Raw genomic sequence first — 21,314 nt, 5'->3', positions numbered from 1 at the left:
TTGTATAGGAAAGGATATATAATAAAGCAACCAACGAAAACTCAAAAAAATAAAATGAAATAAATAAAAAATGTGGAAGCAATATTTAATATTTACCTAATAATACATATTGGTTAAGCAGCAGTATCATACATTATTCTTCTTTCAAGTGGCTGCCGATTCCAAATAATACGACGAAGCCATGCATAACGTAGAAAGGAGAATTGGACTCGACCTTTTCAACAAATAAAACTATTTGACCTCCAAACTCAAATAATACAAATAAAAAACCTATTCAACGTTTTTCAAATATTTTATACAACCTTAATTTTTCATTTTTTTTTAAAATTTTTTTGAAAGAACATTAATTTCTCAATAAAACACAATTTAGAACATATAAAAAAAGAAAAAAAAAAGAACGTTGACAATAAGGTCAAAAGGAAAAGTTAAAAACTCACTGACTGCTAATTGAGCATTCGTAGTAAATGGGCTTGGCGGGGCCCCACGGACTGGGTTCTCTCTCTTGTAGGCCCGTCTGGTATGTCAGTGGGACCCGTAGCCTCGTGTACCAGACCACCTGTAAACACGAGCAAAATCATACAAAATCAACGCCAGGCTCCTAGAAACCCCTGAGAAAAAGCGCGCCAAACTGAAACACTAAACACAGCCCCCAACACAGAGCTCTACGCTACTCTACCGGAGGAGGAATCCCGAAAATGCCGGAGCTTCCGGAGGTGGAGGTGGCTCGGAGGGCCATAGAGGACCACTGCATCGGAAAGACCATCAAAAGGTCGATCGTAGCCAACGACTCCAAGGTCATCGAGGGAGTCTCCGCCTCCGACTTTGAGGCTGCTCTCGTCGGGAAGACTATTGTCGCTGCTTACCGTAAGGGCAAGAATCTCTGGCTTCAACTTGACTCCCCTCCCTTCCCCTCCTTCCAATTCGGTACTCTAATCATTCTTACCAAAACCCTAATGTTATTCTTTTTTATTTTTTATTATTATGTACATGATATATGCATGTGGAGCATGAATTCGTGAATTTGCATTTAGGGATGGCCGGTGCTATATATATCAAGGGAGTCGCTGTGACGACATACAAGAGGTAAGCATATGTCTGGACATTTTCGAAAGGAACTGGATTAGTTTTATGAGTGTTGGATGTCATTCAACTGTTTGGTCTATCATAACAGAGACTGTTGCTTACAGGTCTGCTGTAAAGGACACTGATGAGTGGCCATCCAAATATTCCAAGGTCTTTATACAAGTAAGAATTTGCTTCTTTCGGTCCTCACCAAGTATTTATTTTTACAAATATTTTAAGAGTGTTCCAGTCTGTGTTCTATGTTATGTGTGCTTATCTTATAAAGAACTCTGCCGCCTTTGTTTCCAACATTGCTACCTCATGTTCTGTCCTCACTGAATATCTTGGTAGTAGTCATGTGGTGATATGAGACTCAGGAGCTTTTTGGAATGCAGGACTGGACTACTAGAAGTCTTGTCCAATCACCAATCACATTGGGCTAAATTTAAAATACTCAAATTTGGTTGGCCTGGACTTTAAATAGTCCAGTTCTGCATCTCAAACAGCCCTGATGGATTTAGTGGGAATTTGACATGACCATAGCTAAATATGTAAATTGTACTTGGTAGTTGGTACATCCATTTTGCTTTATTGATGTTGGTTTGTTATATGAATCGATGCATCCAAATAATACAATTAACGCTAATCACATCTATCTTTGGCATCGCTCCAAAATTTGAATATCATTATCTGTGAAATCTCCTGCAGCTAGATGATGGTCTGGAGTTTTCTTTCACTGACAAGAGGAGATTTGCAAAAGTTCGATTGCTGGAAGATGTATGATGATATTTTTGGTCTTTAAAACTAAATGCTTCTCTGGGTACTCTATTTAATTTTATATGTTATGTTCCAGCCAACTTCTGCGCCTCCAATATCTGAGCTTGGACCTGATGCTCTATTGGAGCTTAAGTCAGTAGATGAATTTGTTGAATCATTGAGTAAGAAGAAAACCGCAATCAAGGCTCTACTGCTTGATCAGGTTTGAGCAATTTATCATCTCACTTACTGTGTCCGGTTAGACACATGTATTCTTTTCTTTAGAGAGAACGCATTCTCCACCATGATTAGAAACAAAACGTACACAATTTGTGCAATTATTCAAAATTGTGTTTATCATGAGGTTTGTTCTTTGCAGAGTTATATATCAGGCATTGGCAATTGGGTTGCAGATGAAGTTCTATACCAAGTAAGTGTGGCCTTTATACCCCAGCATTTTTTGTCATAACTTTTGGACTTAGTTGTTTTATATTAGTAACTTTAGAATTTGGGATTTCTATTCGCATAATAAATTTTACCTGTCAATTCAGTTCATATATTTCAACCTTATAGCTGCCCTAGCCCTTGGTGTGTATTTGGTAGTGGTCATTTTGATAATATCCCTCATTGAAGGGGCTAAGTAGTTATTTGCACTAATCAGGGAAAGATGAGAAAATTACTAAGGTAATTTGATTAGTTTAAGTATGATTTGAAGATAATTGTGTTAGACTGTTAGTTGATAAAGGAAGGACATGGTTGTTTTAGGCTTTATGCAATCAATTCTCTTTCTTTGGAGTGTGGTCTGCCTCTGAAGGAACTTTTTTTTCTGAGAAGTAAAGTTATCCTAGCTATCTGGAGAGTTATGTTTTGTAGCTCTACACTACTGTGATTGTGGAGTTGACAGTTTGTTATGCAGGCAAAAATTCATCCACTGCAAATCGCATCCAGTCTGTCAAGAGAAAGTTGTGCCACTTTACACAAGTGCATCAAAGAGGTAGGAGGTTAACTTTCCATGGGCAATGTTCTCCTAATTCAGAAATTTTAAATTCCTTAGTTCATTTTACTTTTTGAGTAGAAAATGCACTCTTCGTTGTGAATATGGAGGATGATGCCTGTAGGTTGTTCATTATGCTGTTCAAGTTGATGCAGACTCCAGTCGTTTTCCCCCTAAATGGATGTTTCATTTTCGCTGGGGCAAAAAACCTGGCAAAGTTAATGGTGAGAAACTGCTGATGCGTTTAATCATTTTGACTAAAACTGCATTTTACAGGTCATTGAAAAAGCAATCGAACTTGGAGCTGATAGTAGCCAATATCCTAGTAATTGGATTTTTCATTCCCGTGAAAAGAAGCCTGGAAAGGCTTTTGTTGATGGTTTGGCTCCTGACCTTGCATACTTTTCTCCAATAGAACTGTTCATTGACTGTTCTCCTCGTATGTATTGCTCCTGTGTATATTTATACAATGAACACACATGCAAGCCACAGTATGACCTTTTAGTTGATGTTTTTCTCTTTCATTTGAATGAAGAACATTTGCCCTTCTGTTATCTTAAATTTTCTTCATATATATATTTTTCGTGTACTGGCAGGGAAGAAAATTGAATTTATCACTGCTGGAGGCAGGGTATGTAATTCTAGTTCAGGCCCTCACATATAATGTTGACTCTGTTAAAACAGTTTTTCTTCTTTTTGCTTGGTTTTTTTAATTGGCCTGTTTATTTGTTTAGACAACAGCCTTTGTACCAGATTTGCAAAAGCTAAGTAGAAATCAAGCAGCAAATGCAGTGAGTAAACCGCAAAAGCAAAGTGGCAGGAAAAAAGGACATAAGGATGACAGTGACAATGACGATGTTGATGAACCAGCAAGTGATGAAGATAAAATTGCTGAAAGTGTCAAACCAAAGAAAGGAGCGAAATCCCGAGGTCAAGGAAGGACATTTCCGGCCAAAAGAAAATCTAAAGAAAGTGATGATGATGATGATAATACTGAGGACAATGATGGAGAAGATGATGAGGATCAGAAGAAGGTGACAAATAATAAACAACTCAAGGCAGAGAAGACAAACAAGAAAAAGGTTCCAACTGGTAAAAATGGTAAGAATGCGAAGAAGAAAGCAAAGTAGGTAGCACCTAGCCCTAGGCAATTAATATATGCTAAACACTATGGCAGGCCGCCCAGTCATGTTTTTGAAGAATGGGATGTGGGATTTTTCTTTTATTTTCTAACTACTGATGGTAGATTTTTGCGATGAAACTGGGCAAATGTATTCCTTTACGGTTATACGAATGAATTATATTATGTATTGTACGTAGTCTGAACTAAAATTGGTAACTAGAATGAAATCTTCGTTTTTGTTTAGTTGTTGCTCCGTTTTTGCTGGAAGAACCCTCAATTTAGCGCCAATAAGATGGTGGTTTCTAACCGCTTACATCATCTAAACCGATATTTCGTGATTAAAATTTGCTCCTTTTATGAGAATAAAAGTGAAAAAGCCAAAAGGGTAGAGAGACCCATAAGCAACTGCATATTCTAGTTATTTTACCCCCCAAAAAAAATAAAATAAAAAAATAAAAAATCATTTTGGACTTGAATGTTAAATATTTGCCATATAAGCTTAAAAAGTATAATGCAAATATCATTGATGAATTGTTTTATCGAGTAAATGAGATTGGGACTACTTGGTATTTTGAGCACATCAGAAAGAGAAAATAAGTACCAAATTATGGAATCCCAAACGTACAAATCTGGTTTTAAGAAAAAAAAAAAGAAAAAGAAAAAAGAAATCCTATAAGATATATACAGATTAAAAAAGCAGCAAAATTTATACATGAATTGCAATAAGCAGGATGTGGATCTCTTTTAAAGTTTGCTTGTCCTGCATAAATCACGTTTACAGTTGATGAACTTGCTGCAGATCATTCATGGAATTTTGAGTTGGTGATGTTTTACCTTTTACCAAATAGCACCTCTATATAATGCCAGTATTGACATGACACTGTCGATTTCATATTTGAAATTTAGAAAAATACACACAAAGCTTCCACAACTTTCTCAGGCCTGTCGTGAAACAGTAAAAAGGTTAATTTGGAGGGGGAAAAGAGAGAGAGAGAGAGAGAAAGAGAGAGAGAGAGAGAAGAAGAAAAAGAAAAAGCTGGAAATGTGCTTAAAAAATATAGAAATCCTGTTTACCAGTCCTCCTGGGGCATGTGTCCTGCACCTTCTATCAACTTAAGCTTGACATTATCAGGGTTTCCTTTCTGAAACTCTTCTGCAACAGATTGAGGCAGATACTTGTCTGATATTCCCCATGCAAGCAGGACTGGTTTATCCCACCTGAAGTTCCAAACTTGATTAGAAGCTCTATTAACTTGCTATTTGAACAGTACAGTACCTCCAAGGACATGCACAACACTTAAACCGAAAGATTTAAATAGACAACATAAGAAAATTGCACCTCCCAGATGCAAAGCCAGCAGCTATTTGGCTAGAGATATTACTGAAATTAGCTTTTCTTGCAGCTTCCAGCAACGCTGAAATATCAATGCATAAAATTTGAAATTCTGATCAGTCAAGAGTGAGTTATTCGCATTAAAGCAGTTTTCATTTTTCTGTTAATAGATACTATAGAATAAAAACTGAGAACAAACCAAATCCGGGTCCACTGCTTGACAAATAAGGTAACCGGTAAACATCAGCCTTTTCCAGCTTCAAGACATAACTGTAAAACAAATGGATATTGTCTTACAATTTATAAGCACAATGCATAAAACAGAACTCAATGATCAATCTAATTAGATTAAAAAAAAAGGTTAACTGAAGGTTATAAAATGAATTAAGAACTCAAAGGCATATAATTTCTCTAGCAGTAACATACCAAATATGCATACTAGGTAAAGTCTAAAGGGTAACCAACTGAGCAAGTTGTTTTCTTTCCAAATGAATGGTCTAATATTGCATGATCTAAAACCACTGAAGGATTTTAAAAATAGAGAGTTAAGGGTGATGAGAATCACTATGTTAACATGCCTTATTTAACGTTTAGTTTTCTATGTCTGTTACCTCCTAATTTGAACTTTTTCCTACAAGACAAACAGAATCTCAAAGAGGGATGTGATCGCAAATTCAACTTAAAAAAAAAAAAAAGAAAATCAGATAACTTTTGATACATACGGGCTACCTGCTTCAATAAATCGCTCAGCTATAATTGCATTCTGGGATGTAAATTCACCATAAAGAGGGATTCTGTACAGATACAAAAGGAAATGGGTATCATAACTAAAAGTACAGTACATAAAACATGATAAGAAACAGCAATACGTTGGATAGCTGATTCTAAGCCAAACACTGAATCACCAGAATTCAAGTGAAGCTTTCATTTTAATGTTCAAGGTTTTATATACAGATTATTTTTCTTCCTTGTCTGAAAATGGCCTAAATATATGAAATCTGTCAAAAAGGATATCCAAAGAAGTCTAAACAAAATGGCTAGTCTAATAATAAACGAATTAAGAGCAATGAAGGAGGTTAAATTCATTCATATTTATTTAGTTCTCTTGTAAGGTGAATAACAAAAGTGAACCTAAGTTTCTGAAACAATCCTGGAGTCGGAGATGAGACTGTCACTGGACTATTCAGGATTGCTATCTTTGATATCCTGCTTGGGTTTTTCAAGGCCCATGTTAGTCCATATGAACCTACAAGAAATCCCTTCAAGGAGAGCATGATAACATGTCAGTTCACAGAGTTTTGCTGCCAGAGCATTACCAGCAGTGAAGTTGATTTAACCATTAACTTCATCGTAAAGCTTAAATAATAGTCATAAGTACAATATTTTTTGGTAAAGAGTAAGCTTAGTTAGCAAATTAGAAGCCATACAGTCAGTTTTATAGGCGGCTCAAATAAGCTTTATTAGCTTGTCATTTACAAATGTTTACAAACCTGAACAACTAAATAAAATGGAGATTCAATTCCCAGGACGCCAAGTAGTCTGTCAAGTTCCTCATGGAACTCCTTTTCTGTACAAGTAAAAAGATTATCACGTTGAGCGCATGATCCTCATAAAAGCAAGGAAACTGGCATAATATGATAAACCTGTGTAATCAAATCCATATCCTGGTTGCGGCTTGTCACTGAAACCAAATCCTATCCAATCAGGTGCAAAGCAGTGGAATCCAAGTTCTGACAACTACCCAGTAGGGAAAAAAAAAGAAGGCAATAATTAAGAAAAGGAAATCAAACTGAGTTGAGGTAATTTTTTTTTTAAAAAAAATTAAATCTAGACCTCAGACATAACATTTCTGTAGCTATAGGACTGTGTTGGAGCCCCATGAAGAAAAACAATTGTTCCTCGTCTGCTTTTGGCTGATCCTGAATATTGAAAACTAGATTCTTAAAGACTTTATCCTAAAACAAAAAATTTTAAGCGAAGCCCCATATCACAGCAACAAAAATATTTACCAGTTTCTCTCACAAACCATCTGAACTTTCCTGATATGACGTATGAGCCATACTCCCTTCCCTTGTCTTCTATCCTCTAGAAATCAACAAGTAAGAAGCAAACAACAAACAGCACCATAAGCAAAAACACCCTTGATTCAGTGACTCGTATTTTACTTTACAGATTAAACAGTCATCAGTACACTAAACAGGAATATGAACTATATCAAATCCTCTCTCTCATTTTCAAAAAGCTAGCTGGGAACTTCAATTGTCAAACAATATTTTAAATTCAAACAGAGAAAAACCATGCATTAAATATTAGACGAATCTTCAAAGTAGGCTTCAACTGACATGGAAGTTGAAAGAGTGGTGTAGTAGCAGCATTGAATTAGCTAGGTTTTGCTTACATAGAGCATTTGGCCAACATTGCCATCCTCGGCAGGGCTCTCAGGGAGCTGAATGGCGCTGCGGCTGGAAGGGTTATTGGTAACAAAGCCAAAGGGATTGAAAGCCGGTTCGTCTGAGTCTGAGTCTTGGTCTTTGTCATCGGCTGTAGCTTTGGTTATGACCGCTGTTGATGCTCTGTATTTAGTACAACCGGTGCTAATACTAGTATTCCATGATAAGGATAAGCAGGTTTTGTTGGATTTGGTGGAGATTGGAGAAGAGGGTTGGTGGCTCAGAGGCCGTGGAAGCAGAGGAGCCCAAGCCAGAGCCATTTTTTCTTTCTGGTTGTGGCTCTTACACCTTGGAGGGGTGGACAACCAGAACCAACGGTTTGGTTCCAACTATAACAATGTACCTACCTGTAAACGACTTCCCAGTTAAACTCACTCTCTCACATAAACCACGCGCTGTATTTATTTATTTCTTCTACAAATAGCTACAACGAAATATTAAAAGTATCTTTCAGTATGAATTTTAAAAACAATAAATAAATTTATTTATTGAAATATTAAAACATTAAAATTTGATTAAGCAAGCATCGATGCTACTCATTTCATGATGGGGCGCGTGTGGTTCGTCAAACTGGCAGCGGGTGGGTTCAGCGTTCTTCAACTAGACACCACACAACTTTCCAAATAAAATAATAAAAAAATACTCCTAAATATTATTTTCTTATTCACCCTATTTTCCCAGATTGGGGCCAAAATTGAAAATTCACTCTTTAATCCAAAACTATATTCGAATATGACAAAAGTTGAAGGACCAAAACCCAAAGAAACTGCAAAAAGCCAAAGCCAGCTGGTTAGGGCGAAACTAGGGTCACGTACTTTGACAGAAGGCCTGGTGAAGCTCTCCGCCAAAACCATGACCGGCGATTCCACGTTTACACCGACCGACCATGCCATGTCACCCAATCCTAACCTCGAAATCACTGTAAGTTCTAATGCTTTCGTTTATAATCCTCTCTGAAACTGCTCCTTCTTTTTTTTTTTCCTAGGATTATAATTCGCCACCCTTGCTTGCTTTCCTTGTCGAATTCAATTTAAAGATTGTTACTTTCTGTTTGGTTGATGAGATAGTTAGGGGTTACGGAAGAAAAGTTATAGTTTTGAATTCGGGTTTGAGTTTAGAAATTGGGCAATGAAAATTAGCAAGGAAATAAGCTCTTCTTTAAAAAAAAAAAAAAAAAAAATTGTGTGGAAATGACAGAGAATTCCAAAAGTTGGGGAAACCGAAAGAAGAAAAGTAAGCTTTTTTTTTAAATTAAGCCGATTAAGTAAGTTTTTGCTTTATGCATTAGCGTTTACTATGTTTGAGTCAATGCAAAAATTCAATACAGTAGACGTGAAAATTGTGACCACCTAAGTTTTGCTCTGAGTGACAACAAGTTGGGCTGGGATTAGCTAATGAAACAAGTTGGATAGGGATTAGCGTGTGGAACAGTTAAAAAATTGGGGGGGAGAGAGAGAGAGAGAAATGAATTTGCTATTACTGTAGCACAAATATTCAGGTGGTTTGGTTGTATATATATACTTATTTGGTAAGTTGTAGGCTCCAGATATCTTGTTTGTCTGTTTTCCTTTCCTTGTAACGTTATTTATACTGATGGTTAATTTCTTCAATAGATAGAAGAGTGTTCTCAAAACAGTGAGCATCTGCTTGAGAATGAAGGGAATGACCTTGAGAACGACAGCGAGCAATTATTTGAGATTGAAGGTGATGACCAAGAAAATGAAAGGGATGATACAAGTGACCACTTATTTGAAATTGAAGGCAATGATCATGATAATGACAGAGATGATGCAGATGTGCAATTGTTTACCATTGAAGGAAATGACACTGAAGAAAACAGAGATGATACAACCATAGTTGATGCTCCCAATGATGCATCCCAACAAAAGGTCTATCTCCCACCAGTTGTGGGGATGGAGTTTGAATCATATGATGATGCTTACAACTATTACAATTGCTATGCTAAGGAGCTCGGATTTGCTATCAGGGTAAAATCTTCATGGACAAAACGTAACAGCAAAGAGAAGCGTGGTGCAGTACTCTGTTGTAATTGTGAGGGTTTCAAAACAATCAAAGAAGCAAACAGTCGTCGGAAGGAAACGAGAACTGGCTGTCAAGCAATGATAAGGTTGAGATTAGTGGAATCTAACAGATGGAGAGTGGACGAAGTCAAGCTTGAACACAATCATTTGTTTGATCCTGAAAGGGCTCAAAACTCCAAGTCACACAAGAGGATGGATGTTGGGGTCAAAAGAAAGTTGGAACCTACTCTTGATGTTGAAGTACGAACAATCAAGCTATATCGAACACCTGCTGCTGATGCAGTTGGTTTTGGAAGCTCAAACCTTAATGAAGGAGAAACCAACAACCTCGTTGATCAGTCTAGGCACTTGAAACTTAACGAAGGAGATACACAGACTATATATAATTTCTTCTGTAGGGCTCAACTAAGTGATCCAAACTTTTTCTATGTGATGGATCTCAATGATGAAGGGCATCTAAGGAACATGTTTTGGATTGACTCTAGATCCAGAGCTACATATGGTTACTTTGGTGATGTTGTTGCATTTGACACAACATGCTTGTCAAACAATTATGCAATTCCATTTGTTGCATTTGTTGGAGTCAATCACCATGGACAAGAAGTTCTACTGGGCTGTGGTTTTCTTGTGGATGAGACATTAGAGACATACATATGGTTATTTAGGGCATGGCTTACATGCATGTCTGGTCGGCCACCACAGACTATCATCACAAACCAGTGCAAAGCTTTGCAAAGTGCTATTGCAGAGGTGTTTCCTCGGGCGCATCATCGGATTTGTTTGTCAGATATTGTGCAAAGTATTCTTGAGAACATGGGAGGATTGCAAGAGTATGAGGCCTTTCAGATTGTTTTGTTCAAAACTATTTACGACTCTCTTAAAGTGGATGAGTTTGAAATGGCATGGGAAGATATGATCCAGTGCTTTGGAATTAGGGATCATGATTGGCTTCGAAGTTTATATGAAGATCGTGAGAGATGGGCTCCAGCTTACTCCAAAGACACTTATTTTGCTGGACTCTCAAATTTTCTCAGGGGTGAGTCAAGGAGCTCATTTTTCTATGGCTATCTTGATGAACAAACTTCTTTGAAAGAATTTTTTGACATTTATGATCTAGTACTAGATAAGAAGCGTCGCCAAGAAGCTCTTGATGATTTTGAGTCAAGAGATTTAAGTCCCATATTGAAAACAAGATGCTCTTATGAGTTGCAGCTCTCTAAACTATATACAAAAAATATATTCCAAAAGTTTCAGGTTGAGGTTGTGATGATGTCTTCTTGTTTTAGCATTACACAAGTTCACACAAATGGATCAATTGTGACATACATGATCAAAGAACGTGAAGGGGAAGAAATTCCAAGGGATGTTAGAAACTTTGAAGTGATGTATGATAAAGCAGGAGCAGATGTTCGCTGCATATGCAGTTGCTTCAATTTCAAAGGCTATCTATGCAGACATGCATTGTGTGTCCTTAATTACAATGGCATAGAGGAAATTCCATATCAATATATCTTGTCAAGGTGGAGGAAGGATTTTAGACGACTTTATGTACCAGATCTTGGCTCTAATAATGTTGATATCACAAACCCAGTACAGTGGTTTGATCATTTGTACAGACGAGGAATGCAAGTTGTTGAAGAAGGTATGATTTCTCAAGATCATTATATGGTTGCTTGGCAAGCATTTAAAGAGTCATTGAATAAAGTCCGTCTTGTTGCTGACAAGCATGTATAGAGAATAATAATTTATGTGTATAATAATTCTTTGTATCATTCTTTTGCTCTCTCTTTCATTTTCCAAGCTCCTTGGTATCTCCTGTAGCTTGTGTTTAACATATACTCAAAAACTAACTTCCTCGATCTGGTATTTGAAGGAAAATGCTTTGCCTTTGTAAACCATGCACAATTGTCGAACGTATTGATGCGCCATGGGCAATATACATGGCTATGTTTCCAATTTGTCTGGTAAGGAGTGGCATTAAGTCATTTTGTACTAGACAAAATCATACTTGATAAAATTAATGACTTTGAATCGTGTACGTACATACGTATATATTACTCATTACTTGGTAAGAAGTGGCATCAAGTCATTTATGTATGTACATATCAAGTCATTTATATATATGTACGTACTTAAAACATTACATGCATAGTTTAAGGGGGGTGTGATTTTCTTTCCATGTTCCTCGAAACAATGAGCATAACAAGTCTCGAAATGCTGCGTTCTAATGGCTATATATATGATGCAACGTCTATTATGCACTCTAATCACGAAAAGAGCCATTCTATGAAATAGGGTGATAGAGAAATCAACATATGTTGGAACATTGAGAGTGAGAGAGGAAGGGGAAGAAGCTTCCACTACCACCATTGGCTCCATTGCCACAACAATCCATACCATTGTTAATTTGTTATCATTACCACCTTAACTCCCATCATTTTTTCCTCTTTTGGTTTCATTTACATTTTTTCTTTTCCCCTTCTGATGCTTTGAAAATATTTAATGCAACATATAAACTTATAGGAATTAATCTTAGCATATAAGCGTGAGTTGAAAACAAATTTTAAAGATAGAAGATTTTTATTTTTTGAATTTTTTAAAGAAAATTTTTAAATAATTGTAAAGGCAATAACATATAAAATAATGAACATATAAACAAATTCTGTTGCTTATGAGTAATTAATCATATAAAATTCAAATGTACAAGCAATTTATTTATTTATTTATTTATTTTTATTACAGTAGCTAGACAGAGTCTACCCAAACCCCTACCCTCCCATGACTCCATATTCAATTTATATTCCAATATTAGGTTTTTACTTTTTCCCTTCTTTTTTTTTTTCTTTCTTTTTTTGTTTTTTGTTTTTTTGTTTTTTTTTTGGTTTTTTTTTTGTTTTTGTACCATCTTTTTTTCTTTTCTTGGGAGCTTGCTATAGCCTTTGTATAGGCATCTTTTCAAACAGTGTTCCACCCATTCTATATCCCCAGCCACATCCAAAATAAACAACTTTTTCATACAACATCTTCCGGTGAACTATTATTAGGTATCAACAACAGTGATGCACTATACTGAGGAAAACAATCACATGGAATAATTCATATACATATAGATGTAAATAGGTGGAGAAGAACTTGTTGGTGCACAGCGAAGAACACAAGGAGGAGGGTGGTACTGATAATGGAGATGATGTGGCCATACATATCCGTTCATACAAGTGAAATATAATACCTCTCAAAATTCTCTACCTGAATTTTTAAATAAACATAGCATTCCTTCTTACAAATTGCTCCAAATACCCCCAACAGCACACCCATATCAGGAATAGACAAACCTGTTAATTTCCAGATGAAGTGATATTATCGATGCAGAGAAGAAACAGATGAAACAAAGTGCTTCTTATCATCATCATCATGCTTTGTTACCACAATTAATGGCTCAACCACAATCCACACCATTATTGTAACTATCATCACCATAACGAATATCCTTATTACTCTCTATCTATACCACTTCACATCTCCCTAGGCCTAGCTCACTTTAAATTCAATCCATATAAACAGCACTCTTAATTTTTTTTATTTTTTTATTTTTTTATATATTCATTTTCTCAATAATTACGCTTAAAATGTATCACTCCTACAAGTTGATTTAATGGTTATTTAGACTGACAACATTTGCTTTTTTCAGTCTGCTTTTGGGTTTGTATTTGTGAGGGACCTAAAATTTGTAATCTAGTATATGACATAGAAGTATGATACTAATAATATATTGAATAATGAAATCATGATTTCTGCCTTCAAAAGAGGGGGGAAAAAAATCTGATATTTTTCAAATCGAATTTCGTCTTTGACTTAATCATATATGTTAAATTAAAACTAGAAAATTAATAAATAAAATTTTAAGACTTATTGATCATAAACTAAAAACTGATGATTTATCCGACGTTTAGCATTTTGGAAACTAAAAAAGTATAAAACTGTTTATCTAATCTATTAAAGGAAAAAAAAAAAAAAAAAAAGGACAAGAAAACGATTTCATTTGGCAGATACCATTTTATTTTCTTATTTTATCATCTGGGACTCAGGTAGAAAAACGTGGCGGCATCGCATCCGTTGACCGAGCATACTTTAGATGAAGAAGCAATCTGTACCAAGGTATTGACCACATGTGATTGTTTACCTGGACCACCATAATTCTAACGCTGCTACCAGTAAAAACTAGAAACGCTGGACCAGAGCAACTTAGCTCACCCTTTACGGCGTCCGACCGGCGAGTCCACCAATTACCGGGGCGGGTAATTTTCATTCGCATTTGGATTATTGAATGCTTCGTAAGTGCTCTCGGAATCAAAGTTTGAATCTTTATAAACTTGTTTCCCTCTCAAATTTCTAGGGTTCGTTACGAATCTTTTTTTTTTTTTTTGGGGATTTCTCGACGTGTCTTAAAGGGATGTATACTTGTATCTGATGTTTGGTTTCCGTGAAAATAATTAATTAGGATTAACAAATAAAATGAACTTTAGGTTGGAAGCAAATAGTTGCCTTGTGAGCTATAATAGTGTTGTTTGCTCGTTTTATTGTATTGTAAACTTCACGTTCTGTTTTATTTTTTTATTTTTTATTTTTTATTTTATGTTATTATTATGTTTTCTTTGTGTTTCCTTTGCCAAATGGAACTTAGATAAAGCAAACAGAATCCATTAGATTGGAGTTTAAAATTTCAAGTGGGAGTTTATGGAAGAACTTTCAATTGGGTATCGGACACTGAGTTTTCTACTATTTTCAATTATTACTGTTGTAACAGCAGTATTCTTTGACATTTAGGTTTTTGTTGATGTGAATTTGAGGACATTGCTTAGTTTGAAAGTGGGAATGCCCTGTAATGGTTAAAAGTTATTGGATTCTAGTATGCTTTAACTCCATTGTAGGTGATAGTTTGAATAGGTTAAACCCTTTCACAATTAATGGCCTTGATAACTATGCATTGTCGTTCAGTTTTAATTTTCTGGGGGTCTCTTAATCCTCGCATTTGTTTCAATGTTACATAATGATTGTGACTAGGTTTTTTTGTGTGTGTTTCAGATGGAAGAAGTGTCTCTTAGCGGTGAGCAAGTACTTGATGGTGAATGCAGTTTGATTCAGAAGGATAGGAATGGTGTAGTGGCAGAATTAGATAGTCAAAATGGTGCCACTGAAGGAAGAAAAGAATTTGTTCCACCGGCTGTGGGAATGGAGTTTGAGTCTTATGATGATGCTTATAACTATTATAATTGCTATGCCAAAGAAGTGGGGTTTCGTGTTAGAGTAAAAAACTCATGGTTCAAGAGGAATAGCAGAGAGAAATATGGTGCTGTACTTTGTTGTAGCAGCCAGGGATTCAAGAGGATTAAAGATGTTAATCGTCTGAGAAAGGAAACAAGAACAGGGTGTCCTGCAATGATAAGGATGAGGTTAGTGGACTCTACGAGATGGAGGATACTTGAGGTTACACTTGAACACAACCACTTGTTAGGTGCTAAGATCTATAAGTCCATTAAGAAGATGGGCAGTGGAACCAAAAGGAAATCACAGTCAAGTTCTGATGCTGAAGTACGAACAATCAAGTTGTACAGAGCACTTGTCATAGATGCTGGGGGTAATGGGACCTCAAATTCAAATACAAGAGAAATTGATGTTTTTTCTGGGCATCCTAATCGGCTCAACCTTAAAAAAGGCGATACACAAGCCATCTATAATTACTTCTGCCGTATGCAGTTGACTAATCCAAACTTCTTTTACTTGATGGATCTCAACAATGAAGGGCGGTTAAGGAATGTTTTCTGGATTGATGCAAGGTCAAGGGCTGCATGTGGTTATTTTAGTGATGTCCTATATTTCGACAACACATACTTGTCAAACAAATTTGAGATCCCACTTGTGGCATTTGTTGGAATAAATCATCATGGCCAATCAGTGTTGTTAGGTTGTGGCCTGCTGGCAGCAGAGACGGCAGAGTCTTATGTTTGGTTGTTTAAAGCTTGGCTTACTTGCGTGTCAGGACGCTCTCCTCAAACTATTGTTACTGACAGGTGCAAGGCTTTGCAGAGTGCAATTGCAGAGGTGTTTCCAAGATGTCATCATCGTTTTGGTTTGTCACATATCATGAAAAAGGTTCCAGAAAAATTGGGAGGATTACGAAATTATGATGCCATCAGAAAGGCATTGGTTAAAGCAGTTTATGAATCTTTGAAGGTGATTGAATTTGAAGCTGCATGGGGGTTTATGATCCAGCGTTTTGGAGTTGGTGATCATGAGTGGCTTCGCTCTTTATATGAAGACAGAGTTTGGTGGGTCCCTGTTTATTTGAAGGACACATTTTTTGCTGGAATGTCTGCTGCACGACCAGGAGAGACCCTAAATCCATTTTTTGATAGATACGTGCACAAACAGACTCCATTGAAGGAGTTTCTGGACAAGTATGAATTAGCTCTACAAAAGAAGCACAAGGAAGAAGCCCTTGCAGATATAGAGTCAAGAAACTTGAACCCCACATTGAAAACAAGGTGTTCTTTTGAGCTTCAGCTCTCAAAAGTTTTCACGAAAGAAATATTTAAGAAGTTCCAATTTGAAGTGGAAGAGATGTATTCTTGTTTTAGTACCACACAGTTACACGTTGATGGGCCAATCATAATATTTCTGGTGAAAGAGCGTGTTACGGGTGAGGCAAATAGAAGGGAGATCAGAGATTTTGAAGTTCTGTGCAATAGAACAGCCGGAGAGGTTCGTTGCATCTGCAGTTGCTTCAACTTCCATGGATATCTATGCCGGCATGCACTGTGTGTGCTTAACTTTAACGGTGTGGAGGAGATCCCTTCTAGATATGTACTGTCAAGATGGAAAAAAGATTACAAGCGACTATATATTCATGATCATGCTTCGAATAATGTTGATATTACTGACAGGGTGCAATGGTTTAATCAGTTGTATAGAAGCGCTTTGCAAATTGTAGAAGAGGGTGTGATTTCTCTTGAACATTACAAGGTTGCACTGCAAACTTTTGAAGAGTCGTTGAATAGGGTTCATGATGTAGAAGTGAAGCATGAATAGCTCATAGACATGACGGAAGAAGAAGTTTGTAGGGATATAAATCCATTCCTGGGATGCCCCCACTGCCTTTAATTTTTTTTATTTTTTTTTTGAATAACCCAGTTCCTTTAAATTAAATAGTAATTTTATGTAAATAATATTAATTAAGCTATGGTTTCAATATTATTTTATTTATAATTTTTCTTTTTTGCCTACTAATATAATGAAATATGTTTTGGCTTAAAAAGGAGGCCCTTTGTCACTATATTGTTTATATTCCAGTCAAATGGATGTGAATTAATCATATTTTTCTATAAGGGATACAGATATTCGCTTTTTTCTAATCAAAATTTATATTTTTGTAAAAGCAAATGAAAAATGAAATGCTGAATTATTCAATCATTTGCAACTGAAAACGAGTTCTTAAAAATTGTAAATGGACATTTAAAAAAATAAAAAAAATAAAAAAAATTGGTGCTTTTGGTATTATCGGTAAGTTACGAGTAACGGTTGAAACTTTCAGCAAGCCGAAACTTTTAGAGGAATAAAATCCTTGTCAACGTGGCATGATATATTTGGTTGCTTTTTTATGTTACTATGTGGCACAAAACACTTGATCATAATGTTGGGATGGGTGGTGGGTTAAGGGGGTTGATCTGAAATGACTCCTGCATTACCGATATCCGATATCTTTCGGTGCTCCTCCAACGATCTTCTTTGAGCTCCGGCGGCCCTCTCTCTCTTTCTCTCTGTTTCTCTGTTTTCTTGTTCACGTCTTTTTTTCTTTTTTTTCTTTTTTGTTCTTTTTGCAAAAGAACCGTGGTGTCCTCCACTGTCTTCAGGTGAGCCTCAGCCTCATAGCTGGCCTATCTTTGTGCTCTTCTACTTCAAAATTTTTGTATTTGAAAAGTAAATCAGAATCTAAGTTCAGCTGTATAAAATTTGATTAAAAATGTTAGCTTTTTATAGTTTTTTATATTTCATATAAAGAAGAAAAACCCCCGTCAAATTTAACGAAACTACTGTAGCTAAACTTGATTAATATATCTAATAAAGCAAATATATATATATATATATATATGAATAAGAGATAATTCAAAATATATACAATATATTATGTGTATGTCAATGCCTTCAAAACTTGGGTTTTGCTTGGCTAATGGAGATAAATGATATTATGCATCTCTGACAATGTTCTGGCAGTTGCAGCAGCGTGGTTGGGACTTAGATCTTTGGGAGTAAACTCAATCAGAACTCCACCGAGTATACTTCTTCGTTGAGGTAATTCCAGAATACCTGTGAAATTCTTGTCATTCAAAAGCCTCTCATCTTTTGTTTGTTTCTCGAGAAGATTGAATGAAGAGAAAGAAGTTAAAAAGCTTTTATCATTGTAATTTTTTTTAAATTTTTTTGTTTTTAAAAATCATTTTACTTTACGATAATGAAATATTTTTGGAGTGCTACTTTTCTTTTTCGAATTGCGCGTTGGATATTTTTGAAGTGGGAAGAGCTTTGACCTGAAAAAAGAAAGTGGGTAGGTTTAACTTTCAAACCACGTGAAATTATTGCTGTTAATAATGCCAAATGAAGCTTCATAGGCGTTAGATTCTCCTGTAGAATTATGCAAACTTCCAAATTTCAGATTTTCATTTTAAAATAAATACTTATTGCTTTCATTTTGGCTTCATTTAGTTGGAAGCTGATGCTAGGGAATGAGTGTTAATGCTAATAAATTTTTCAAGGAAATTGAGTTTTATTGAATGTTAGCTTCAACTTTATGTATGGAAATAACTAATCAACACAAGAATCTAACGAGGCCATGTTGTAGAATCAGTGTTTATCACATGATTGGCTGGTGCTGCAAAACAACAGCCTTAACATTTGGCAGCTTTTTATGTTGCAGTTATGCCATGCCAATCTTAATATGTAGAGTACAGAACAGGAAAATTTTGTACTTTTACACAAAAGTTATAGTTTGTATTTGGGAAGTAAGGATACACTGCATATATGCTACGTGTAGACTTTAATGGAAGGTAGGTTTTTTTAGAGTTAAATAAATTTTTGTGTCTTAGAAACATGACAGATTTTGTTCAATGGATAGCCAATTATTATGGTTAACAGAGAAAGGCACAGTGTCCAAATCTAAAGGGGAAACACAAAAATATGTAGTTTTCACTTGGTTCTATGGTCTACAGTTTCTTGTTTGGCTATTCCTCCTTTTGATTTGTTTCTTTGTTTTTAATCTATGCTAGATGGATGAAGTTTCTCTCAACACTGAACCAGTAGGTGATGATGATGCGGATGGCTTTGAGATTGAAGGAGACTGTGCCATGACAGATTATGTAGGTCAAAGCGGCATAATTCAAGGAGAGAATCCTCTGCCTCCTGTTGTTGGGATGGAGTTTGAATCATATGATGATGTATATTACTTCTACAATTGCTATGCCAAGGAACAGGGATTTGGAGTTAGAGTAAGCAATACATGGTATAGAAAGAGTAAAGAAAGATATAGAGGAAAACTTAGCTGCAGTAGTGCAGGTTTTAAAAAGAAAAGTGAAGCAAACCGCCCAAGACCAGAAACAAGAACTGGTTGCCCAGCAATGATAAAGTTTAGATTAATGGACAGCAAAAGATGGAGAATTATTGAAGTTGAACTTGAGCACAACCACTTGATTAGCCCCGCAAGTGGAAAATTCTATAAATCCCATAAAAATGTGGGTCTTGGAACCAAAAGAACTCTACAGTTAGATGGCCCTGAAGAAGTCCAAAAAATTAGGCTATTTCGGACAGTGATCGTTGACGCTGAAGCCAATGGAAGCATAGATGTTGATGTCCAAGAATCTGGAAATAATGTTGATTACTCCAATCAATTGAAGCTAAAAGAAGGAGATGCCCATGCTGTTCAGAATTTCTTCTGTCGCTTGCAATTGATGGATCCAAACTTCTTTTATGTGGTGGATCTCAATGAGAAAGGATGCTTGAGAAATTTGTTTTGGGCAGATGCAAGGACTAGGGCTGCATACAGTTATTTTGGTGATGTAGTTTCCATTGACACTACATGCTTGTCAAACAAATATGAAGTTCCACTGGTCTCATTTATTGGAGTAAATCACCACGGACAATCTGTGCTGTTGGGTTGTGGTTTACTTGCTGGTGAGACAACTGAATCGTATACGTGGTTTTTCAGGGCATGGCTTACATGTATGTTAGGACGCCCTCCTCAAGCCATCATTACTGACCGATGTGTAATTCTGCAAGCCGCTATTGCTGATGTTTTCCCTAGAGCTTCTCTTTGTCTTTGTTTATCACATATTATGCAAAAAGTTCCTGAGAAGCTGGAAGGGTTATTTGAGTATGAAGCAATTCAGGTAGCTTTAAACAGGGCAGTTTACCACTCAATGAAGACTGAGGACTTTGAAGCAGTTTGGGAGGATATGATCCAGCATCATGGTATTGGGGATCATAAATGGCTTCAAGCATTATATGAAGATAGGAAACGGTGGGTTCCAGTCTATCTGAAGGAGGTATTTTTGGCAGGTATGTTTCCCATTGAACCAAGTGAGGTTGTCTCATCATTTTTTGAGGTATATTTGGAGAAGCATACTCCTTTAAAAGAATTTCTAGACAAGTATGATCAATCTCTGCAGACCCATTATCACCTTGAAGCCTTGGCAGATTTGGACTCAAGAAATTCGAGTTTTATGCTGAAATCAAGATGTTATTTTGAGTTGCAGCTCTCAAAATTATACACTAATGACATACTACGCAAGTTTGGAAAGGAAGTGGAGGGAATGTATTCTTGTCTCTGCACAAGACAATTGAATGTCGATGGGCCAATCATTACATACATTGTCAAGGAACAAATTGAAGTTGAGGGACACAGTAGGGAGACAAGAGATTATGAGGTTTTCTATAATCCATCAGATATGGAAGTCCTTTGCGTTTGTGGGATCTTCAACTTCAGAGGATATTTATGCAGGCACTCGATGGCAGTCCTCAGCCAAAATGGCATGGAGGAAATCCCACCTCAATACATCCTTTCACGATGGAGAAAAGATATACACCGGAATTATGTTGTTGAACACGGCAATAGAGGGATTGATATCAATAACCCAGTTCACAGGTATGACCATCTATATAAATGCACTGTGCAAGTTGTAGAGGAAGGTAGGAAATCAGAGGACCGATACAAGGTTGCATTGCAGGCGTTGGATGAGATAATGAATAAGCTACGGATAACAGAAGAAGATGATGGTCAGATGGTGTAAGTAATTGGTAATTTGGAATACAAGGGACGAGAGATCTTTTATAGCTAGTTCATTTGTACGAAGCAATATGATCTTGTTCGCTTGGTTTTTCAATTTGTTACCACTTTGTTTATGAAAATGAAAAGCTACGAAGCTAAGCAGCAAAACTGTACAGTAGAAAGTAACTTCTGAATACTATTAGTCTGATAAAATCACCTTCTAGTCCTGTGAGAAAATGAGCG

General features: G+C 36.3%; 4 protein-coding genes across 10 annotated transcripts; 3 read left to right on the top strand and 1 right to left on the bottom strand.

Moving 5' to 3' along the window:
• The first annotated feature begins 569 nt into the window (after window positions 1-569).
• Window positions 570-4,178, top strand: LOC107407771 (formamidopyrimidine-DNA glycosylase). 7 transcript variants are annotated; one of them, XM_025073118.3, is made up of 11 exons: window positions 571-924; window positions 1,032-1,083; window positions 1,188-1,245; window positions 1,771-1,839; window positions 1,916-2,041; window positions 2,198-2,248; window positions 2,735-2,812; window positions 2,937-3,036; window positions 3,102-3,191; window positions 3,409-3,443; window positions 3,547-4,178. In XM_025073118.3, the coding sequence occupies exons 1-11, from the start codon at window positions 696-698 to the stop codon at window positions 3,940-3,942; spliced, it is 1,284 nt and encodes a 427-aa protein (XP_024928886.1). In that variant the 5' UTR covers window positions 571-695; the 3' UTR covers window positions 3,943-4,178. The 7 variants fall into 7 exon arrangements, with proteins under 7 accessions (XP_048329068.1, XP_024928886.1, XP_048329097.1 ...); XM_048473111.2 differs by lacking the exon at window positions 2,937-3,036 and having other exon boundaries at window positions 570-924; window positions 2,723-2,812; window positions 3,089-3,251; XM_048473140.2 differs by lacking the exon at window positions 3,102-3,191 and having other exon boundaries at window positions 2,723-2,812.
• A 340-nt stretch (window positions 4,179-4,518) lies between these two features.
• Window positions 4,519-8,669, bottom strand: LOC107407800 (uncharacterized). Its single transcript, XM_025073122.3, has 12 exons — window positions 8,534-8,669; window positions 7,667-8,065; window positions 7,278-7,353; window positions 7,102-7,187; window positions 6,912-7,005; window positions 6,759-6,835; window positions 6,400-6,527; window positions 5,991-6,062; window positions 5,468-5,538; window positions 5,275-5,350; window positions 5,010-5,153; window positions 4,519-4,877 (listed from the first exon to the last, which is right to left on the bottom strand). Exons 2-12 carry the CDS (start codon window positions 7,976-7,978, stop codon window positions 4,838-4,840), a joined length of 1,176 nt encoding a protein of 391 aa, XP_024928890.3. The 5' UTR covers window positions 7,979-8,065; window positions 8,534-8,669; the 3' UTR covers window positions 4,519-4,837.
• On the top strand, window positions 8,248-11,532 carry LOC107407754 (protein FAR1-RELATED SEQUENCE 8). Its single transcript, XM_016015075.4, has 2 exons — window positions 8,248-8,639; window positions 9,332-11,532. Exons 1-2 carry the CDS (start codon window positions 8,451-8,453, stop codon window positions 11,492-11,494), a joined length of 2,352 nt encoding a protein of 783 aa, XP_015870561.2. The 5' UTR covers window positions 8,248-8,450; the 3' UTR covers window positions 11,495-11,532.
• Window positions 11,533-13,836: 2,304 nt separating this feature from the next.
• LOC107407447 (uncharacterized) lies at window positions 13,837-21,308 on the top strand. The gene is made up of 4 exons (XM_016014735.4): window positions 13,837-14,091; window positions 14,843-16,845; window positions 18,927-18,990; window positions 19,078-21,308. The coding sequence occupies exons 2-4, from the start codon at window positions 14,843-14,845 to the stop codon at window positions 21,091-21,093; spliced, it is 4,083 nt and encodes a 1,360-aa protein (XP_015870221.3). The 5' UTR covers window positions 13,837-14,091; the 3' UTR covers window positions 21,094-21,308.
• The last annotated feature ends 6 nt before the right edge of the window (window positions 21,309-21,314 follow it).

Source organism: Ziziphus jujuba, chromosome 1 (assembly GCF_031755915.1).
Source record: "Ziziphus jujuba cultivar Dongzao chromosome 1, ASM3175591v1".
In the NCBI taxonomy this organism is placed as follows: Eukaryota; Viridiplantae; Streptophyta; class Magnoliopsida; order Rosales; family Rhamnaceae; genus Ziziphus; species Ziziphus jujuba.
The sequence above is the reverse complement of the archived record's forward strand: the minus strand, read 5'-3'. Positions and strand labels throughout refer to the sequence as shown.